Source organism: Gobio gobio, assembly GCF_949357685.1.
Source record: "Gobio gobio genome assembly, chromosome: 17".
Classification (NCBI taxonomy): domain Eukaryota; kingdom Metazoa; phylum Chordata; class Actinopteri; order Cypriniformes; family Gobionidae; genus Gobio; species Gobio gobio.
In genome coordinates, this window is record NC_137110.1 from 22,864,219 (window position 1) to 22,883,265 (window position 19,047).

Sequence of the window (19,047 nt, forward strand, 5' to 3'; positions counted from 1 at the left end):
TTATAAGAGCTGTTTTTTCATTTTGTCAAAGCACTGCACTGCAAAAACGTATTTTATCCAGTACAAAAATCAATACATTCTTAAATCATAAAATATCTGTCAGTGGGGTGAGAAAAAAAACCTTAACTTTGTATAGCCTGACATATGATTAGTTTATTGAACCTTTAGAAAAATACATATACTAGTTGTCACTCTATATCTACCAATCTTAGTATGATATTTAAATGCTATGATCAGTTTTATTGTGGGAGGCAAAACATATAATTCAATGAAATGCAGTGATGATTCAGTGATGTACAAATAAATGTTCCTCAAAAGCCTGATGTATCATATTTGATACTCACATTTTAACATGATTTATCTAAAAATGATGGATGGAAAATCAAGTAAACCTAAGTTGCTTCAGTCTAGTAAGGGTTCGTCTTAAAATATTACTAACAATATAAAAGTTATGTTTACTTTATAAAAACAGCAAAGAGAGGGACATTTTCAGAATTACTAAAAGGCCTTTAAAAAGTGCAGAAGTCATGTAGTAGATTGTGTACAACAGTTGTTGTTTTTTCAGCCAAGTTTTGATCATGTTGATCATTTAGAGGCATTAGGTAGAAATTTTTTGAAAATTTACAGAATACTTATGGGGTTAATTCTAAGGAAAAACACGTTTATTTGACTTACTCCATTGACAGATATTTTTCTTGATTTGAGAATAAACTGATTTTTTTCATAAAACAAGACTTTATATCTGACAGTCATTTTCTTTCTTAAGTAAATGTGTATTGATTTAAGAATTGTCAGAAATTAGGAATGAAACACAAGATAAAAAAAATACAAAAGCAAGAACATTTATTTTGTGTTAATTGTTTAATATTTAGTGCTGCCAAAAAAAAACAAAATTATAAAAATAGTCTTCACATTTATATTTACATCTGGTTGACTGGTATAAGGCCTCAGACATGAGGTGATAACTGCTGATAACACTCTAAATATCATAATATAATTCTAAATAGAGTCTCGAGATGTGATTTATGGCTTTTCAGGCCTGTGCCTCTCAGTGTATTTTTGTACAAAGAAGGCTGTTCTTTCTCAGTATTATCTCTGTCACAGCTGAATGAGAGGTAAAAATAGCTCTTGTTTGGGGAAGAGGCCCTGTTAGATTCAAGACAGACCGCTCAATTACGTTAAAGGGATTCTCTCATTGAGTCTGTAAGGAATGATGAATAAGAAAACATTTGTGTTATGTTGTAGATGCACTAATGCTCTGTTGTTAAATTAGATTAGATAATGTGATGCCATGTTAGCCCTCAGTGTTGACATGTTGCCTTGCCTCTGAATTATCGAGCATGTGGCCCGAAAGATGGATGGCATAGTGCCTAGAAATAAAACATCAAATCACTGCCATTCTAATATACACTAAAGATGATTATATGGCTGTTATTATGTCAGTTACTATGAATATTAATAACTTTTATGAGTTACTGTTGTAGGCCTTCTCTCATTTGCATTACCTTTTGATATCCACTGATCAACGGAAATTTTGTAGATACTTTCTCTATGCAGCTTGTGCGCTCAGTTACATGCCCCTCAATCACATGTGCCTTTTCTATGAATTTCAACCACAAGGTGGCGCTCTGCAGGGGACAGTGATCCGGCCATCATGCTAGCTCTCCATGTTTTGTTCAAGGGCACCTCTCAGTTGGTATCAAGGTGAAATGGGCTACTTAACAGTGGAACAACTGTAACACTTTGATTTTGAAAGTCTCTTTTACAAATTTATATGTGCAACTAGACCGGGCAAACCCAGCCTGATCTGCCGGCGATTTGATTTCGCCCTGCAACTTTTTTTTTTTAATGCTTTATTTGAACATTTATTTTGCACTATGGCATAGCAAAATTAGAACATGCTAAATACAAATAACATCAATAGAGGGGAAAAAAAACCCAAAAACAAACAAACATGAATAACCAATACCATAGCTCAAAGTAAAACCAAATAGCACATAAAAGAAAAAGAAAGAGGGCATTACACAAATTAATAATTACACATTGAGTACAGTAAAAAGTTTTTAGGCTGTGCAAATTTTACATGTTCTGAGAGCTTTGTGAAAGTTAAATTGTAAGTAAATAATGTTTTATCTCTTGTAAGAATACCACAAATATAGGTTTACAATTAGCAAATTTACATTTATGAATGTAAAATCTACATAGAAAGAGAATTAGGTTTATTATAAAACAAATATTTATACGTTTTTTGAATCCGCTTAAAAAACAACAACAACAAAAAAACAGATTTGAGGTTAATTGAAAAACCTTGTAAAATAGTACTTGAGATAAACAAACTAACATCTTTCCAGAGCTGGGAAGTATAATTGCACGACCAAAACAAATGAAGAAGAGTTTCAGTGTCATTCTGACAAAAGGAACTTTTAGAGTCAAAATCAGATGTACATTTTTTTTTAAAGAAATTATTTGACAGGGTCAATGTTATGTAGCAATTTAAACGTTATTTCTTTAACTTTGTTTGTAAGGAAAAACATGTCACCCACAGGTGTGTTGACAGGTTCAGGAAAGGGAGTTGTTCCTAAAGAAAGAGTATTATTTTTGAAAAGCATGCAGATGCCAAATGGAATAGCATCCATAGCAGTAGCAAACTCTATAGGATTTACAGGTATATTATATTCTTAACGAAATTCTGTGTACCTAAAGAGCATCTGGAAACTTGTACATTCATTTCTACTGCATCTGTTACCCTTTTTTTGGGAACCAATCACAGACTGGCTTATCCACCTGGCGCGCTATTGGCGGGTTTAACACGATGGCTGCGTCCGAAACCTGGAAAATGCTGCCTTCGGAGGACACATTTCAAGGCAGGAAGGCACCAAGGCACGTCCAAATCTAATGTTAGCTTCACTTCCTGTCTCCTGAGATACCTTCATCTGATCGAGTTTTGAAGGCAGCATAAATGTATCCTTCGCTGCCTTTGATATCCCACAATCCTGTGCGTTCCATTCTGTGACCGTTGAGCTGGGGGAAAAAAGATGGCGTCGAAAGTTGCATTTGCTGGTCAGTGTGTGTGTAAATGTATGTTTTTACCAACATTTTCCACTTCTGATGTAATTTCTAGCAAGAAATTACTAATGTAGTAATTAAATATGTGTTTAGTTATCACCAAAGCTCTCTCTATTTTGCTGTAGATCATTAAACAGTTACACTGCCTAAGAAGTCTGTCCGGAATTAGTTTTGTGAGGTGCCTTCATGCACAAACGCTGCCTTACAAGCCATTGTCTGATAAGGCAACGAGTCAGCTGCCTAGGTTTTTGGACGCAGCCGATGACTGATAGAGAAGCGATGGTTCGTTGCAATGGGTCGTTACCCGTTGATCATGCCTCTTGTGATCTGATTGGTTGAAGGACTATCCAATTGCATACAGAGTCATTTGAATTATGCTCGTTTATCAAATGTGTATCCCTTATTTGCATACTTATGCACTATTCTATGCCACTTTTGTAGTATAAATAGTATGAGTAATAGTATTAGTAAGTAGTAAGGGCCATTCTAAAAATTCTTGAAACACAATTTTTATTCCATCTTCCCCAGGTCCCACGAGTAAAAGCTATATAGCACAAAGGCCCTTCCTCATCACAGGGACAAAATTTTTGGGTTGTTTGTTCCAATGACGACGTGGATTTATAATATATATTAGCGATCATATTGATAATTACTTTGTATATTTGTGCAGCCCTATTGTTTGCGCAAGTGTGTAGTACATGATTTTTGGAGCAGTAATTCCAGCAGCTGGATTATGGCTCTCCATTTGCAGCGATGCTCCCCAGGGGATCATAGGGCTGGTTCAAAGTCTGAACCTCTGACTCAGCATGTTAACAGGCCCAGCTGCCCGTCTGTATATTGAGGGTCAGAGCACGGCTGTTGTGACTCCCTGTCCAAGCAAGAGGGTCAGATCAGTGACATTCCCCTGCTGGGCCTGGCTTGACTATTGTGTTTTGTTGTGTCTGTTGTGTTATGCACAGGAGGAACGCTTTGCCTTTCTGGCTGAGTGGTACGACCCCAGCGCTTCTCTGCTGCGACGATACCAGCTGCTCTACTACCCTAAAGATGGCTCTGTGGAGATGGTGCGTTCTTATACTCCGATTTCAGCGCCTGACTTTCAGCTATGTTTGAGCTTTGTCCCTTCACATGTATGTTTCTCTTATACAGTTTGATATGAAAAATCAGCGTACCTTCCTTCGGAAGACCAAGTTTGATGAGCTTCATCCAGAGGACCTGTTTGTTGGCAACCGAGTAAACATCTTTTCACGTCAGCTGAACCTCATAGGTTACGGGGATCAGTACACAGCCACCAAACTGGGCAGTAAGAAAGAGAGGTACTGTATTTGTGAACCCCAGGCAAGACCTGTCTTATTAGTCACAAAAATACAGCCTTAAAGGGTTAAAGATATTTACTCATCCTCATGTCTTTCCAAACCTCTACTTTTTTCTTCCATTTTATTCAATTTTATTCAAGCTTATTTGTTAAGAGCTTTTTACAACACATATTTTTTCAAAGCAGCTTTACAAATACATTTTCATTGTTACAATTAGGAAGTATTCTGTTATCAGCTATGGATTAGTATGTCAAAGTAACGTTCATATGGGAGTGATTTACAGCTATAAGATAATACATTTTATATGATTAGTTAGTGTCATTTACAACCCCAATTACAGAAAACTTGGGACATTTTGTGAAATGCAATAAAATATGTGCTGTGGTCAGATGAGTCCACATTTCAGCTTGTTTTTGCAGCTTGCAAAATATCATGGTATGAGGTGCATCAGTGCAAACGGCATGGGTTTCTTGCATATAAGGTACCGTTGAGGCTGAGGTGTATATTGGGATTATAAAGAGACATATACTGCCATCAAGATGCCATCTTTCCTGGGAAGGAAGACAATGCCAAGCCTCATTCTGCACGTGCAACAACAGTGGTTTCGTAGGCACTCTACACCATGGAGTGGATGTGCTTGACTGGCCTGTCTGCAGTCCAGATCTGTCTCCTTTTGAAAATGTATGGCCTGTCATGAAAAGGAGAATCAGACAATCACGACTACAGACTGTTGAGCAGCTGACTTGTATTAGGCGAGATTGGGCAAAAATTCCACTTTCAAAACTGCAATAGTTAGTATCCTCAATTCCCAAATCATTAAAAAGTGTAATTAAAAGGAAAGGTGATGTGACACAAGGGTAAACGTGCATCTGTGAGTGTGTTGCAGCCATGAAAAATCTTAATTTGTCAGTTAAACTTTTGTCCCAACTTTTATGGAAGTAGTGCTATAATAAACATTACAATATTATATAAGGAGGATATTATACACTATCTTGCCAAAAGTATTGGGACACCAATCCAAATAATTGAATTCAGGGGTTCAAATCACTTCCATGGCCAAAGGTGTATAACATCATGCATGCAGACTACTTCTACAGACATTTGTAAAAGAATCTTCTCTCAGGAGCTCAGTGTATTCAAGCATGGTGAAATGCAGTGTCGGATGCAGTGGTGTAATGCACGCCGCCACTGGACTCCGGCAATACGATGGACGACTCTAGATTTGGCGGTTGCCAGTAGAATGGTACTTGCCTGATTGCATTGTGCCAAGTGTGAAGTTTGGTGGAGGGGGGACTATGGTGTGGGTTGTTTTTCAGGGCTTGGCCCCTTAGTTCCTGTTAACTAAGATGCTTCAGCATACCAAGACATTTTGCACAATTTCTGGCTCACAACTTTTTGGGAAAGGTTCACACAAAATAAATCAAATGTATTGAAATCATCAAAAAATCCCAAGTCTTCTGAAGTCATGCTTTAGTTTTGTGTGACAATAGGCCTACATTTTGTCATTATTCACTGATGAGATTCCCCTTAACCACTGCAACAGGATCATTGAGTTACTCACTTGAGTTGAACTGAACCGAATCAGTCCGATTCATGAATAATGAAAGGCACATAGGCTTGGAACGACATGAAGGGGAATCCGTTTTTTGTGAACTATTCCTTTAAACCAGATCGTCACAAGACATTTTAATCATCTTCTTCATTTAGAGTGATGAATAGCTTATTGTTTGTCACAAGAAAAAGTAATTAACAGTCTTTTTCTTTTTTCTTCCCCCTGTTTCCACTCCTTCTCAAACACCTGCTAATGTAATTTTTATAACGTGTAGATGAGCTGCTGTGTCCCCTCCTATTAAAAATCACCGAACAATGATTACTGCTCTATTGAATCAGCTCTTCCTGTTATATAAATCACATTCACACTATTTCCCACTGCTCTTTCTCTCCTGTGAGATTCATGGTGGTTTGCCATGAATATAAATTTGGGTAGTATCACAGAGGGACAGACTCATGCAATCTTCAAAGTAAACTTAAACTGACTATTCAATTGACTGACCATCATTCTAGTACTGTGACAGCAACTTTATCTAATGTTTAGGGTACATTTAAAATATAATTTAAAAGATTAAAGAAAAATTTCCTTTTTAAAGAAATTCTTTAAACCCTGTATCAATTTTTAACCAGATGTTATGATTAATTTGATGATAACTTGATGAAAACCTCATTCGATTTTCAGTGAGTCATTAATACTTACCAACCAGCCTTTGTAAAGTCCGACAGCAGCAGTTGTTGCTTTGAGATAGAAGCTATTTGCTGTGTGTTTTACTTTATCATTGTTTAAGCTCTTTAATAAAATATTAACAAGAGCTAAACATTCATGGTGCTGAATAGCTGCAATACGTATGTTGTTTCTTTGTCTTTATAGTCATTGTACTTGGCAAAAACACTGGCATCTTTGCCTTGCATTTTAAATATTTCTCAACTTTCTTCTCAATAAATCTCAAAACATAGTCTGTGCTACAAAATATTAAATCTAGGTTTCCAAAATGTAATATCTCCTCCAGGCTGTTTCTACTTTGGTTCAATTATGACACATGTCTCATATACTTTCTGATTTGCTTTCTACATGGGTACTATATTTTTATACTAATCTAAAAATCTGTTTTGTGTCTTCTTCAGGACTTTAGCTATGATTAAGCCAGATGCTGTCACTAAAATTGGTGACATTGTTCAGATGATTTATGATGCCAACCTTATCGTCACCAAAGCCAAAATGACCAAGCTTACATGGTAAGATATTTATGTTTTAATAAATAGACTTGTTTAAAAATGATGATACTGGCAGCAGTCAACAAGAAAACCCTACTGCCTACAAGAAAAGGATTCTTGCTTAAAGCAGTTTAAGACTAATTATTCTAATGAGGTATTTCAGTTTTAAAGTAACCCAAGAGTGAATTCTCAGAAATGGTAATGGATGGATTTGACAAAGTCACATGTTCAGGTAAAAGATATATCACAGCAAAAATCAAGCACTGCTTGCTCTATACATTAACCTGGCAAAGGCATACACTTGTTCTTCTCTGAGCACCTGACCATTTTTAGCACAGTCAGATCAGGTCAAAAATGAAAGATAACATTTTTGCACACTCTATATTCTGAAGCAATTTATAATGTAAGACTTGCAAAGTGCAGAGCATCTCATTAGTGGCTGCCTTTGCACAGTACCAAGAGTGGATTATATTCACAGCACAATGCAGTAATTATTAACTGAGGTTGTGAGAAGGAAGAGTGTAAGAGAAAAGAGGCAGTGTTTAAAGCTACAGACATGATTTCTTTGGCCTGTTTTATTAAGATCAGTTTATGATTGTAAAAATTGTGGTAATATGGGCGCTGGAAAAATAAAAGTTACAGATCTGGGCTGCCAGCAAAGACTGTGTTCAGTCACAGGGAGAAGTGACCCATGTTACCGAATCACAATTTTCTTCAAGTAAAATTGTGCCCTTGAGCAAATCAGCCCAGATTTCTCCACAGTATTTGCCCTTCAGATTAGAGGAGAGTTGTTAAGAGTAAATCTGAGGACATTTCTGGAAATTTCACAGTAAAATGGCTTTAAAGTGCTTTATGAGCTTGTGTGTTCATAACTACAAAAGTGGGTAATAAAGGAAACAAACCAGAATGAGTTGTGCAAAGCAGAGACCTTAAAAATATAATATTAAGTTAACTTCAACCATATTATAATGTTATAAACACTGTACATGAGTAATTTTAATGCATTTGCTATGTAAACATTATAACAAATAGGCCTTATGTAAATGCAATGATATAGTACTATACACATGTTAATAGGCTCAAACTCAATTAAAATAATTGAAAGAATTAAATTTTTTCAGTTGTCATTTTAATTTTAGTTTGTTTCAGTAATTTTGTTATGTGCCATTGTCGTTAAATATTTATAGATTGCGTTAATTCATTTTTATTTCATTTTTAGTAATTTAGTAATTCACTTTGAAATTTAGTTAGTTGCCAAATTAACATTTCTAGTTTTCATTTCATTTAGCATATCATCATTACCATGCTGCGAAGCAGGGGAGTCTCAAGAGAAGACGGGTTATCCCGGTATATTTTTCGGTTGATATAAAAAATTGGGTACATAGTGGGGGAATTATGTATAAGATGTATAGTACGATGTTATGATGAACTATATGCCTTTCTCCACTGACATTCTAAGTTGTTCAAACTGTTTCTAACCTCTTAAGCTCTCGGACCTTTGGCCTACCCAAATTGAAAAGCTTCCCATACCCACACACAGTGGCCTAAATATACAAATTTGGTGTAATTTCAAAGGAAACCCTTAGAAGTTACATAAACCACTGCTAAAAGTGATAAACATGTAAGTATACGTTGTCCAAGCTGTAATAACCCCCCCTACCCCCCACCCCCTTTTTGAAAGTGTGTAACTCAGGCCCTGTGTGCTCTAGCACCCTGCAGACAGTTTGGGCTGTTTCCACTAGATTCCAGAAAATACTGGAAAAATTTATTTTGTCTGTATCATGTTGTAATGCAAGATTTATACAAATGGATCTGAAGGGAGGACCCCCCCCTCCCCCATACCATTATACAGTGGTATAAATGCAAAATCCCAGCGTCATTGAATACTTTTTTCCAGTGTTTGTTGACATATGCTGGAAACAACCAAAACTGTCTGCAGGGTGCTAGAGCACACAGGGCCTGAGTTACGCACTTTCAAAACTTAATTTATAACCAAAAAAAATCAAAAAGCGTCTCTTTTTTATATTACAGCTTAGACAACATATACTTACATGTTTATCACTTTTAGCAGTGGTTTATGTAACTTCTAAGGGTTTCCTTTAAAATGACACCACATTTTTTTATTTAGACCACTGTATGTGGGTATGGGAATTTTGGTAGGCCAAATCCAGGCGGTTGGTACCAGAGTAAAATAACTTACTTTGTGTAAAACAAATGCCAAAGAGATGCATATCTCCAGAAAGTAGAGACTCTAAGCTTTCAAATGGTACGACATATGAGGTCAGAGCCCTGTACAGGGTCCGCAGAGTTTAAGTGGCTAAGGATGCTGATTTTTAGAAGGCAGCTGTCCGACTCTGAGATGGCGAACGGGAACATGGTTTTGGTAATATTAACAACACATTATTAGTCGTTTGATAACATAGTCAAGCCGAAGGCTAATCATATTAATTACCGTTATGTGTCCATCATGTAGAGAGCGATACATAAAACACATTACCATTCTGATACATCGACTTGTTGACTTATTAATGGATCCACGTATACTAAATGAAGCAAGGGTGTAGAGTTACATTTACGCTATTTTAAGGCATGAATTAAAAAAAATTTGCTACAAATATTAAATATGTAATTTTGGTGATCAGAGATTACTTTTAAGTGATTAAAATTATTGACTACAAAAAAAACTCTTTTTATATTTTAATTTTAGTTCGTTTATTATTGTCTAGTTTTTATTCGTTTATTATTTTTGTTTATAGTTAGTTTTAGTTATAACAACACTGGCCCAAACTGCAACACTTAACAGTATTTAAGGGAAGTCAGATAATCTGTGTTCATCATAATAGTTTATTTGCTTCTTTAAAGCTTGGGTAGCATGATTGTATGAGAGGCGATAACATTTTCAGGTCTTTTAGATGTCTGAAATGACAAAACTAGCTTTGTATATTTGTAGACATCCCATCAGCACTAAAGCATTTGGCGGTGTTAAAATTGTATGTTTATGTATTTGGCATAAAATATAATCCAAAACAACTACAGTGGATTTAAAGTATATGTTTTTGTCTATGTCACTATACATGTGGTCTAGTACAAAATTTTTTGGAGAATGGAAAATGCTGATGGTTAATCTTCCTTTTTCCTCTTGAAATATGCTGACTCTGGGAGTTTCTCTGATAGACCATGTTGTTTTAGCCTGGTCAGGTTTTGCTGCTTTAACCTTTCCTCAAAGTAGCAAACAGCTGTTCATTGACAGAGACAGTCCTTGTCAGAGTAGGAAGATGTGTAAATTGTGTAGACATATTTTCTTTTTTCTCGCACTAGTTGACATGTCATCAGATTAATATATGATATAATTACAAAAAATGCTATTAAGATGAAGTGCACACTTTATAAAAACGTAAGGGCACTTTTTGATTCTTAGTTTCATATGTAAAACTCTATTTCACTTTAGGAGTGATGGTAGGGTTTGGAGATCACTTATTAACTCTGTGTACTTTTATGGCTTTCTTACAGGAAGCAGGCAGCAGACTTTTACATGGAACATCAGTCAAAGTCTTTTTTCAAGTGAGTCTTTCCTGAGTCAATGATTGACTGATATGTAAGGGCTGCTTTTGAAGGAGACTCTGACACCTGAACCACCAACGTTGAGATTGTCATAGTGACTTTGACATGACTTTGACATGACTTTGCATGACACTGCGTGTTTTTAACCAGACATTCAATCATAAACACCAAGAATAAAGTTGCTTCTTCTTCAACAACAGTAATCTGGTGCAGTTTGTAACCTCTGGTCCCGTGATTGCTATGGAGCTGATGGGGGATGAGGCAGTGTCGACCTGGAGAAAAGTTCTGGGCCCGACTGATTCTGGCGTGGCACAGAAAGATGCAGCGCATAGTCTCAGAGCCCAGTTTGGTACCGATGGCACTAAGAATGCTGGACATGGGTCAGACTCTTTGGCATCTGCTGCACGGGTAACAAAAAAGCAACTGTCGAAAGCAATTAAGAAAGCCATTAATCAAGTCTTCTCTTAATAAAAATGTTCCAGTAATATACTAATCAAGTCAAAGGAAATGATTGGTTGTGTTTTTAATTATACCTATTTTTGTCTGTTAGGAGCTGGAGTTCTTCTTCCCCTCCACTACTGGCCACGGTCCCTCCAACACAGCCAAGTACTCAGACTGCACCTGCTGTATCATCAAACCTCATGCCATCTCAGAAGGTAAACCCACACACAAACACTGACAATATCATGTCTAATCAGTCATCTTTGAAATGACCTATTATAGATGAGATATAGCGTAGTTAAATATTTGCTATTCGTAATGTGCTGTTTGTAGTGTATTATTAACCCATCTCTGTTTATAAGTGCACATTATCATCAGAAGAATATGCCGATACCTCATCATTCCTGTCCCAGATACTCACTTATGCTGTATTCTCTTAAATGCTGGTCCAAGAGTTCCACTAATCCTGACCCAAAACCTCGCCACGGATTGTCAACATGTGAAGTAATGGCTCTAAAATGTGTCATGGACAAGACCCATATAATCAAACATGCATGAGCAAATATAAGTAACTAAAACCTAAAATATAATTATGTAAGTATTTAACATATATAACATATAACAAGTATTTTAAAACTGGAAAAAAAATCTGTTTTTTTGCACTTGAAGCTTTAAATTAAATATTTTCCATCTGGGGATATCGCTCTTGTAGAGTGCCAAACTTGCTCAGAAGCCATAATTATGGCTGATTTGTGAGGAAATCCTTTTTGTAGTTTTTTTTTTCCAAGATCTTTTCAATAAATCTGTCAAACCAGTTCATAAATTGGTTCATAAACCAGTTCATAAATTGTCTGTTTATACTGCAAGTAGCATGCTGAATTCTGAATAATGCACTATAAGCCTAGTTGTCTTTTGCAAGTTGTCTCTTGCAATAGGCTTTTATGTAACCTATCGCTAGAGAGGGAATTACTCACCCATTGTTGGAAAAAAGACATCTGTCAGGCTTGATGCAAAGTACACAGTGACAGGCATTCAAACAACACTTCCTGTTCAGTAAATCTGACTGAATCCAGACCGTTTATATTTTGCACTTTGAAGTTTACATTCTATTTGAAGTAGATTACTATTTAGTTGTAAATTTGACTTTTGTATAGACCTCACATATATCAGCTATGTGTGGCCTCCACCCAGACCAATGCTGGATTTTAAAACAACTCTTTCAAAAAACAATTTCTTTTCAAAGTGAAACCAAGTGGTGGATTTGGTGGAAGTGCAAACCTAGTTCTTGTGAATGAAAGGAGCAGTTCAGCTAGTGAGGGTGTTACTTCAGAGTCCTCTGGTCCTTTCGTGATTGTCTTCTGCTTATATAAATGTCTTCATTCCCTCCTGGCCTACTGTTGTTTTGCTTGTTATACGTTGATGAGTATAAAACCCCCAAAGCCAGTTCGTACTCTTAACCAAGCCTTCGCTCCGGATTTGTCCAAATCCGTCTCCTGATCCCTGTTCATGGAGCATGCCGCCAGGGCACTGACCTGTGAAATCTCAAATCCTCTCGATAGGGCTGAGGTAGATATTTCACATAGTGGACGTGGACTAAACAGGCCCCAAGTTGATTTTGTACATTGCTGTGGGCTGAGTAACCTAGAGGGAATGTTACACAATCACACACACACCAGAACCCCAACAACAGACCCAATCAGTCATGAAAACAAAAAAATACATGCTTCAAGATCAAAACCGTTTTGACACACTGTCGATTTTAGGGGTTTCAGTCTTGCACATCTTGCAGTCTCATCAAAATTTCATTCAAAAAACGGCCATAAATGACAGATTGACTGAAGTATTATGGTCACTCTTTTAGCTTTTGCTCAACTTCATTTCACCGGTTAGCATTGTGTCAACTCTCCACATTTTTCAACCGATTTCACACCCACTCTCATCCATCTACCAACCTCCTGCAGTGTGTCTGTTCTCAGGACCTCCATCAAAAGTGCTGGCAACCACTGATTTAAAGAGGATTGCAGGCCTGATTACCTTTTGATTGGAGGTCTGGAGCCCACCAGGTTTGCAAAAGGAGTAAATAACAATAGCCAGTAATGAAAGTCCCCGCTGAGAGAGCCGCTACATGACTGTAATTAGACAGATTATGCGGCAACCTCTGTTCAGTTTTTCAGGATAGTCATGTGGCTTGGTTCACCTTGTGTTGTAACATTACTGTTGGATTATAGACTACAATAGCATTTTGTTCGCATCCCTCAACTCTAGTAACGCACTGATTTCAATTCAACTATAGACTCACCCTGTGCAATTTCACTTTGTGTTAGATTGGATTGTGTGATTGTATGCTTTCCATTTCTCGACTCCACCTTTATAAACATTATAAACACTTTAATCCTCAAGAAATGGCAAGCCGAATGGGAGCAGTTTAATAGAAACAAACTTAGCAAAACCAATCCTGTTGATGGTGGAAAATGCTGTGTCCGTTTAGAAAATCGGTGGGACCATATTATCTACACTTGCTGTCGAATAAACCACTCCAGACTAACCAACACGTTTTTGTTAATGGGTGAAGATCCTCTTTTATGCCCCTTTTTGCCAGAGTGCATATTTTGACTGTGATGGATTGAAATCCATTATGACTCTTTACTTTTCAGCTGATTAATTTTAGCAGCAGCACTGCTATAAACTAAAAATGTGCAGTATGTGTGAAATATTATTACAAGTTAAAATAACTGTTTTCTGTTTTAATATATTTTAAAATGTAATTTCTTCCTGTAATGGCAAAGCTGAATTTTCTTCCAGACTTCAGTGTCACATGATCCTTCAGAAATCATTCTAATATGCAAGAGACATATCTTATTATTATCAATGTTGAAAAATATGTCTGTAGAAGCTGATTTTTCATTTTCTTCAGGATTCTGTGATGAATAGAAGTTTAAAAGAACAGTCTTTATGTGAAATCGAAATCTTTACTGTCACTTTTGATCAATTTAATGCATTCTTGCTGAATAAAAATATGAAATGCTTTCCCTCAAGGACCCCAAACTTTTGAACTAGTGTATACTGTGGAAATGTAGCTAATTAGGCCTTGTGTGACCTTGTTTTGTTATATTATATAGTATGCTTAATGTCAGTGCATACTGTAGCTGTAGGTAAGGTAAAGGTCATAATTCTCTGAATTGTCTGTGCTTGGCATATTCTCAAGCAAGCAGCATGCCATAATAAATGGGTAATGATTTACTCAAACTTATTGTCCAGGGTTAGGGTCATATCACAGAATTGTTACCTGCATTTTTACCTGCCCACTTTCTCTGTTCTTTTAATAGAATACAATGATTAACCTAGTATGCAGTGTTAAATGAGCTTCTCTAGATGGTTAATGTTGTCATCAAGGTCATGCTACTTCAGTGTGAAATGGCTTAAACTTTGGGCATCCTTCATTAATGTATTCTGAGATTCACACCATGTGGTCCAAAGTCTATAACACTAAAGTTAGTTGTAGCTGAAAGCATTAGTCGGACTTAAGTCTTATCTATTGATATCAGACCTTCAAACAGATTTGACTTCCTTTCAAAACTATTAGCTGATAAAAAAGTCACTTTAACGATGTAAAGGTTTAAATTACAGCATTTGTAGATGTCATCCAAAGAATCAGCATTTTTTTTAGATGAAAAGTCTCAGCTATAGAAATGCAGTTTGATTTGTTTTGAACTGGCTCATGACTAGAATAGACAAATGTGTTGCCAGGCAGCGCTGATACCATTGCCTAGCAACAGGGCTGACTGTCTGGAAGCTGCTGTCAGAATTGGAACCTTAGGGTCACCAATGGTGCAGAGGGAGGGTTGGGGATGTGTGAAGATGTCATTTATGTGACAAAAGAAAATTCTCTGGTGCAGTTATTAATGTGCATATAGGGAAATAATCTGGTCATGCCCTAAGAACTGCATATAATAATTTCCCTCTTATTTCTTAGAAAATGTTAAATATTCAATTTTAAATATGGGAATATTAAACGGATCCTTGCCCTTTTCCGCTATTGAAATAAGATTGAAATCACATTTGATGTGAGCCTTGTAGTATTTGACCTTTCTCTTAAAGATATGAGAAAAAAAAAACAGCAAATGTAATTGCTTTTTGTCAAAGACAGCCGTGAACATATCTGACTGCGCTGTGAAACAAATTCCATGTGAATATCATTAAAAAAATTACAACATTCCTTGAAACATACTATATGCGCTGATTGATTGGCAATAGCCTTTACAACATACAGTAAAAACTTCCTGTACTGAAATTTAAACCACAAACCTCTAAATCAGTTCTAATGGAGACATACCCCGCTGTGCCTTTTTATTAATATAATCTTTCAGCGCTCAGTCCAAAGGAAAGGACCTGGAGATTCACTCTCGTGTTATTGAGATCAAAGTCTCTCCTTTGAAGTCACGCCTTCATGATCTTGTGAACTGTTTGTTGGCCTTTAACTCGGCATGATCATATCGGTTAAACAGAAGGTCGAAAGTCTTACTTGCCACTTAACTGATGTGGCCAATGCAACATATAGTTCTTTAACTGCAGGGACAGTCACCCTAGAGCAAGGGTGCATAGTCGATAGAGCAGGATCACATGAGTTCCTAGATCCCTGCTACTTGGTATTGAACTTAAAACCTTTGTGTTAGCATCTCAGATCCTTAATCATTAGACTTCTATCTAATGATTAGTCTGCTCTTAGAAGTGCAAGTTGTTTCCAATAGCATGTGAATATACCCTGCACTATACTTTGCTGTCCTTAAAGGGGAAAACGTGTCATTTTTGCAATTTTTAAATATACACTTGTTAGGATTACACACTTCACCTTTAAATGTAAGATTCATTTGATCTTTTTTGGCTATTTAAACTTTTTTGTTATTTATTATTTAATCTGTTGGGCCACGAAAAAAAAACATTAATTTATGTATTCGCTGTACCCCATAAAGCTATATACTCATATGTAGAGAATGTTTAAAAAAAAAATGAAAATCAGTCTGTGTTTGCATGGTTTATTCTTGCATTAACAGTTATACATGTATATGATCTAGAGAGATTTTTGTCAAATGTAAAATTGCATACATGGCAGCTTTTTGCCATTTTAAATGAGCATCTTTCATTTATATTTGTTTTATTTTATTCCAGCGTTGACAGGAAAGATTCTCAAGTCAATCGTAGAAAATGGATTTGAGATATCTGCCCTACAAATGGTAAGTCATTTAATTCAATTTAAATTACGTTTCAGTCTTTAGATGCAAACTTGCATACAATAGCAACAATTTCAAACAGTATGTTCATATTATAAAGTTCAATTAATTTTAGCAATGAAAGATAGACACATTCTATGGAAATCAGACCAGCCTCTCTTTAAAAGAACAGACGATCAAATTAATAGCAAACGTTGGCAAAGTAAAAAGAGTCTCTAACCAAGGGCAAACACAATTATGTTTTCCCTTTGGTGTAACCTGACCCCGTCATCGACCATACATTCTGTGACCAGATCAGTAGCCTCCCACATCTCGAACTGAGTCCTCTGCTGACCAATTACAGGGCTGCAGCTTTGTCACATGACCCTGCTGAAAATAGTGTACAGAGGATCCCCCTGGGCAACAGTGGATCAATGAAGGTTTTGTTACTATTAGAAAGCATGTATATCCAGGGCTGAGTTGGTGGTCAATAAAAAGAATATCAGACAGTGATAATGGTGTGTTGGAATGGTTAGCCTGGAGATTTTATCTCCAATGTGTTGGATAGCTCTCTCAAATGCAGAATTATGATTATTACATCAATCTGTATTATTTATTTATTTATATATATTGTGATATATACAGTGAGGAAAATAAGTATTTGAACACCCTGCTATTTTGCAAGTTCTCCCACTTAGAAATCATGGAGGGGTCTGAAATTGTCATCGTAGATGCATGTCCACTGTGAGAGACATAATCTAAAAAAAAAAATCCAGAAATCACAATGTATGATTTTTTTAACTATTTATTTAATAGTTGCAATAGTTTATTTAATAGATACAGCTGCAAATAAGTATTTGAACACCTGAGAAAATCAATGTTAATATTTCGTACAGTAGCCTTTGTTTGCAATTACAGAGGTCAAACGTTTCCTGTAGTTTTTCACCAGGTTTGCACACACTGCAGGAGGGATTTTGGCCCACTCCTCCACACAGATCTTCTCTAGATCAGTCAAGTTTCTGGCCTGTCGCTGAGAAACACGGAGTTTGAGCTCCCTCCAAAGATTCTCTTTTGGGTTTAGGTCTGGAGACTGGCTAGGCCACGCCAGAACCTTGATATGCTTCTTACAGAGCCACTCCTTGGTTATCCTGGCTGTGTGCTTCGGGTCATTGTCATGTTGGAAGACCCAGCCTCGACCCATCTTCAATGCTCTAACTGAGGAAAGGAGGTTGTTCCCCAAAATCTCGCAATACATGGCCCGGTCATCCTCTCCTTTAATACAGTGCAGTCGCCCTGTCCCATGTGCAGAAAAACACCCCCAAAGCATGATGCTACCACCCCCATGCTTCACAGTAGGGATGGTGTTCTTGGGATGGTACTCATCATTCTTCTTCCTCCAAACACGTTTAGTGGAAATATGACCAAAAAGTTCTATTTTGGTCTCATCTGACCACATGACTTTCTCCCATGACTCCTCTGGATCATCCAAATGGTCATTGGCAAACTTAAGACGGGCCTGGACATGTGCTGGTTTAAGCAGGGGAACCTTCCGTGCCATGCATGATTTCAAACCATGACGTCTTAGTGTATTACCAACAGTAACCTTGGAAACGGTGGTCCCAGCTCTTTTCAGGTCATTGACCAGCTCCTCCCGTGTAGTTCTGGGCTGATTTCTCACCTTTCTTAGGATCATTGAGACCCCACAAGGTGAGATTTTGCATGGAGCCCCAGTCCGAGGGAGATTGACAGTCATGTTTAGCTTCTTCCATTTTCTAATGATTGCTCCAACAGTGGACCTTTTTTCACCAAGCTGCTTGGCAATTTCCCCGTAGCCCTTTCCAGCCTTGTGGAGGTGTACAATTTTGTCTCTAGTGTCTTTGGACAGCTCTTTGGTCTTGGCCATGTTAGTAGTTGGATTCTTACTGATTTTATGGGGTGGACAGGTGTCTTTATGCAGCTAACGACCTCAAACAGGTGCATCTAATTTAGGATAATAAATGGAGTGGAGGTGGACATTTTAAAGGTAGACTAACAGGTCTTTGAGGGTCAGAATTCTAGCTGATAGACAGGTGTTCAAATACTTATTTGCAGCTGTATCATACAAATAAATAGTTAAAAAATCATACATTGTGATTTCTGGATTTCTATATATATATATATATATATAAATAAATATAAATATAAATATAAAAAAAATATATATATATATATATTTTTTTTTTTAATATTTATATTTATATTTATTTATTTATATATATATATATATATATATATATATATATATATATATATATATATATATATATATATATATATATATATATATATATATATATATATATATATATATATATATATATATATATATATATACAGTGAGGAAAATAAGGATTTGAACACCCTGCTATTTTGCAAGTTCTCCCATTTAGATATATATATATATATATATTTATATTTATATTTATATATATATATATATATATATATATATATATATATATATATATATATATATATATATATATATATATATATATATATATATATATATATATATATATATATATATATATATATATATATATATATATATATATATATATATATATATATATATATATATATATATATATATATTGTCAAAGGTTTTGGGACGCCTGCCTTTACATGCACATGAACTTTAATGACATCCC

General features: G+C 36.1%; 1 protein-coding gene across 3 annotated transcripts in view; it reads left to right on the forward strand.

Moving 5' to 3' along the window:
* nme7 (NME/NM23 family member 7) overlaps positions 1-19,047 on the forward strand; it is a 39,723-nt gene that overhangs the window by 1,505 nt on the left and 19,171 nt on the right. For 2 of the 3 annotated variants that reach the window (XM_079841444.1, XM_079841445.1), the window contains exons 2-8: positions 4,026-4,127; positions 4,213-4,379; positions 7,056-7,166; positions 10,656-10,706; positions 10,907-11,114; positions 11,257-11,362; positions 16,314-16,378. In XM_079841444.1, the coding sequence (XP_079697570.1) occupies positions 4,026-4,127; positions 4,213-4,379; positions 7,056-7,166; positions 10,656-10,706; positions 10,907-11,114; positions 11,257-11,362; positions 16,314-16,378 (810 nt within the window). Of the gene's footprint in view, positions 1-2,770; positions 3,061-4,025; positions 4,128-4,212; positions 4,380-7,055; positions 7,167-10,655; positions 10,707-10,906; positions 11,115-11,256; positions 11,363-16,313; positions 16,379-19,047 lie in introns of all 3 variants that reach the window. The other variant, XM_079841446.1, reaches the window with a different exon arrangement.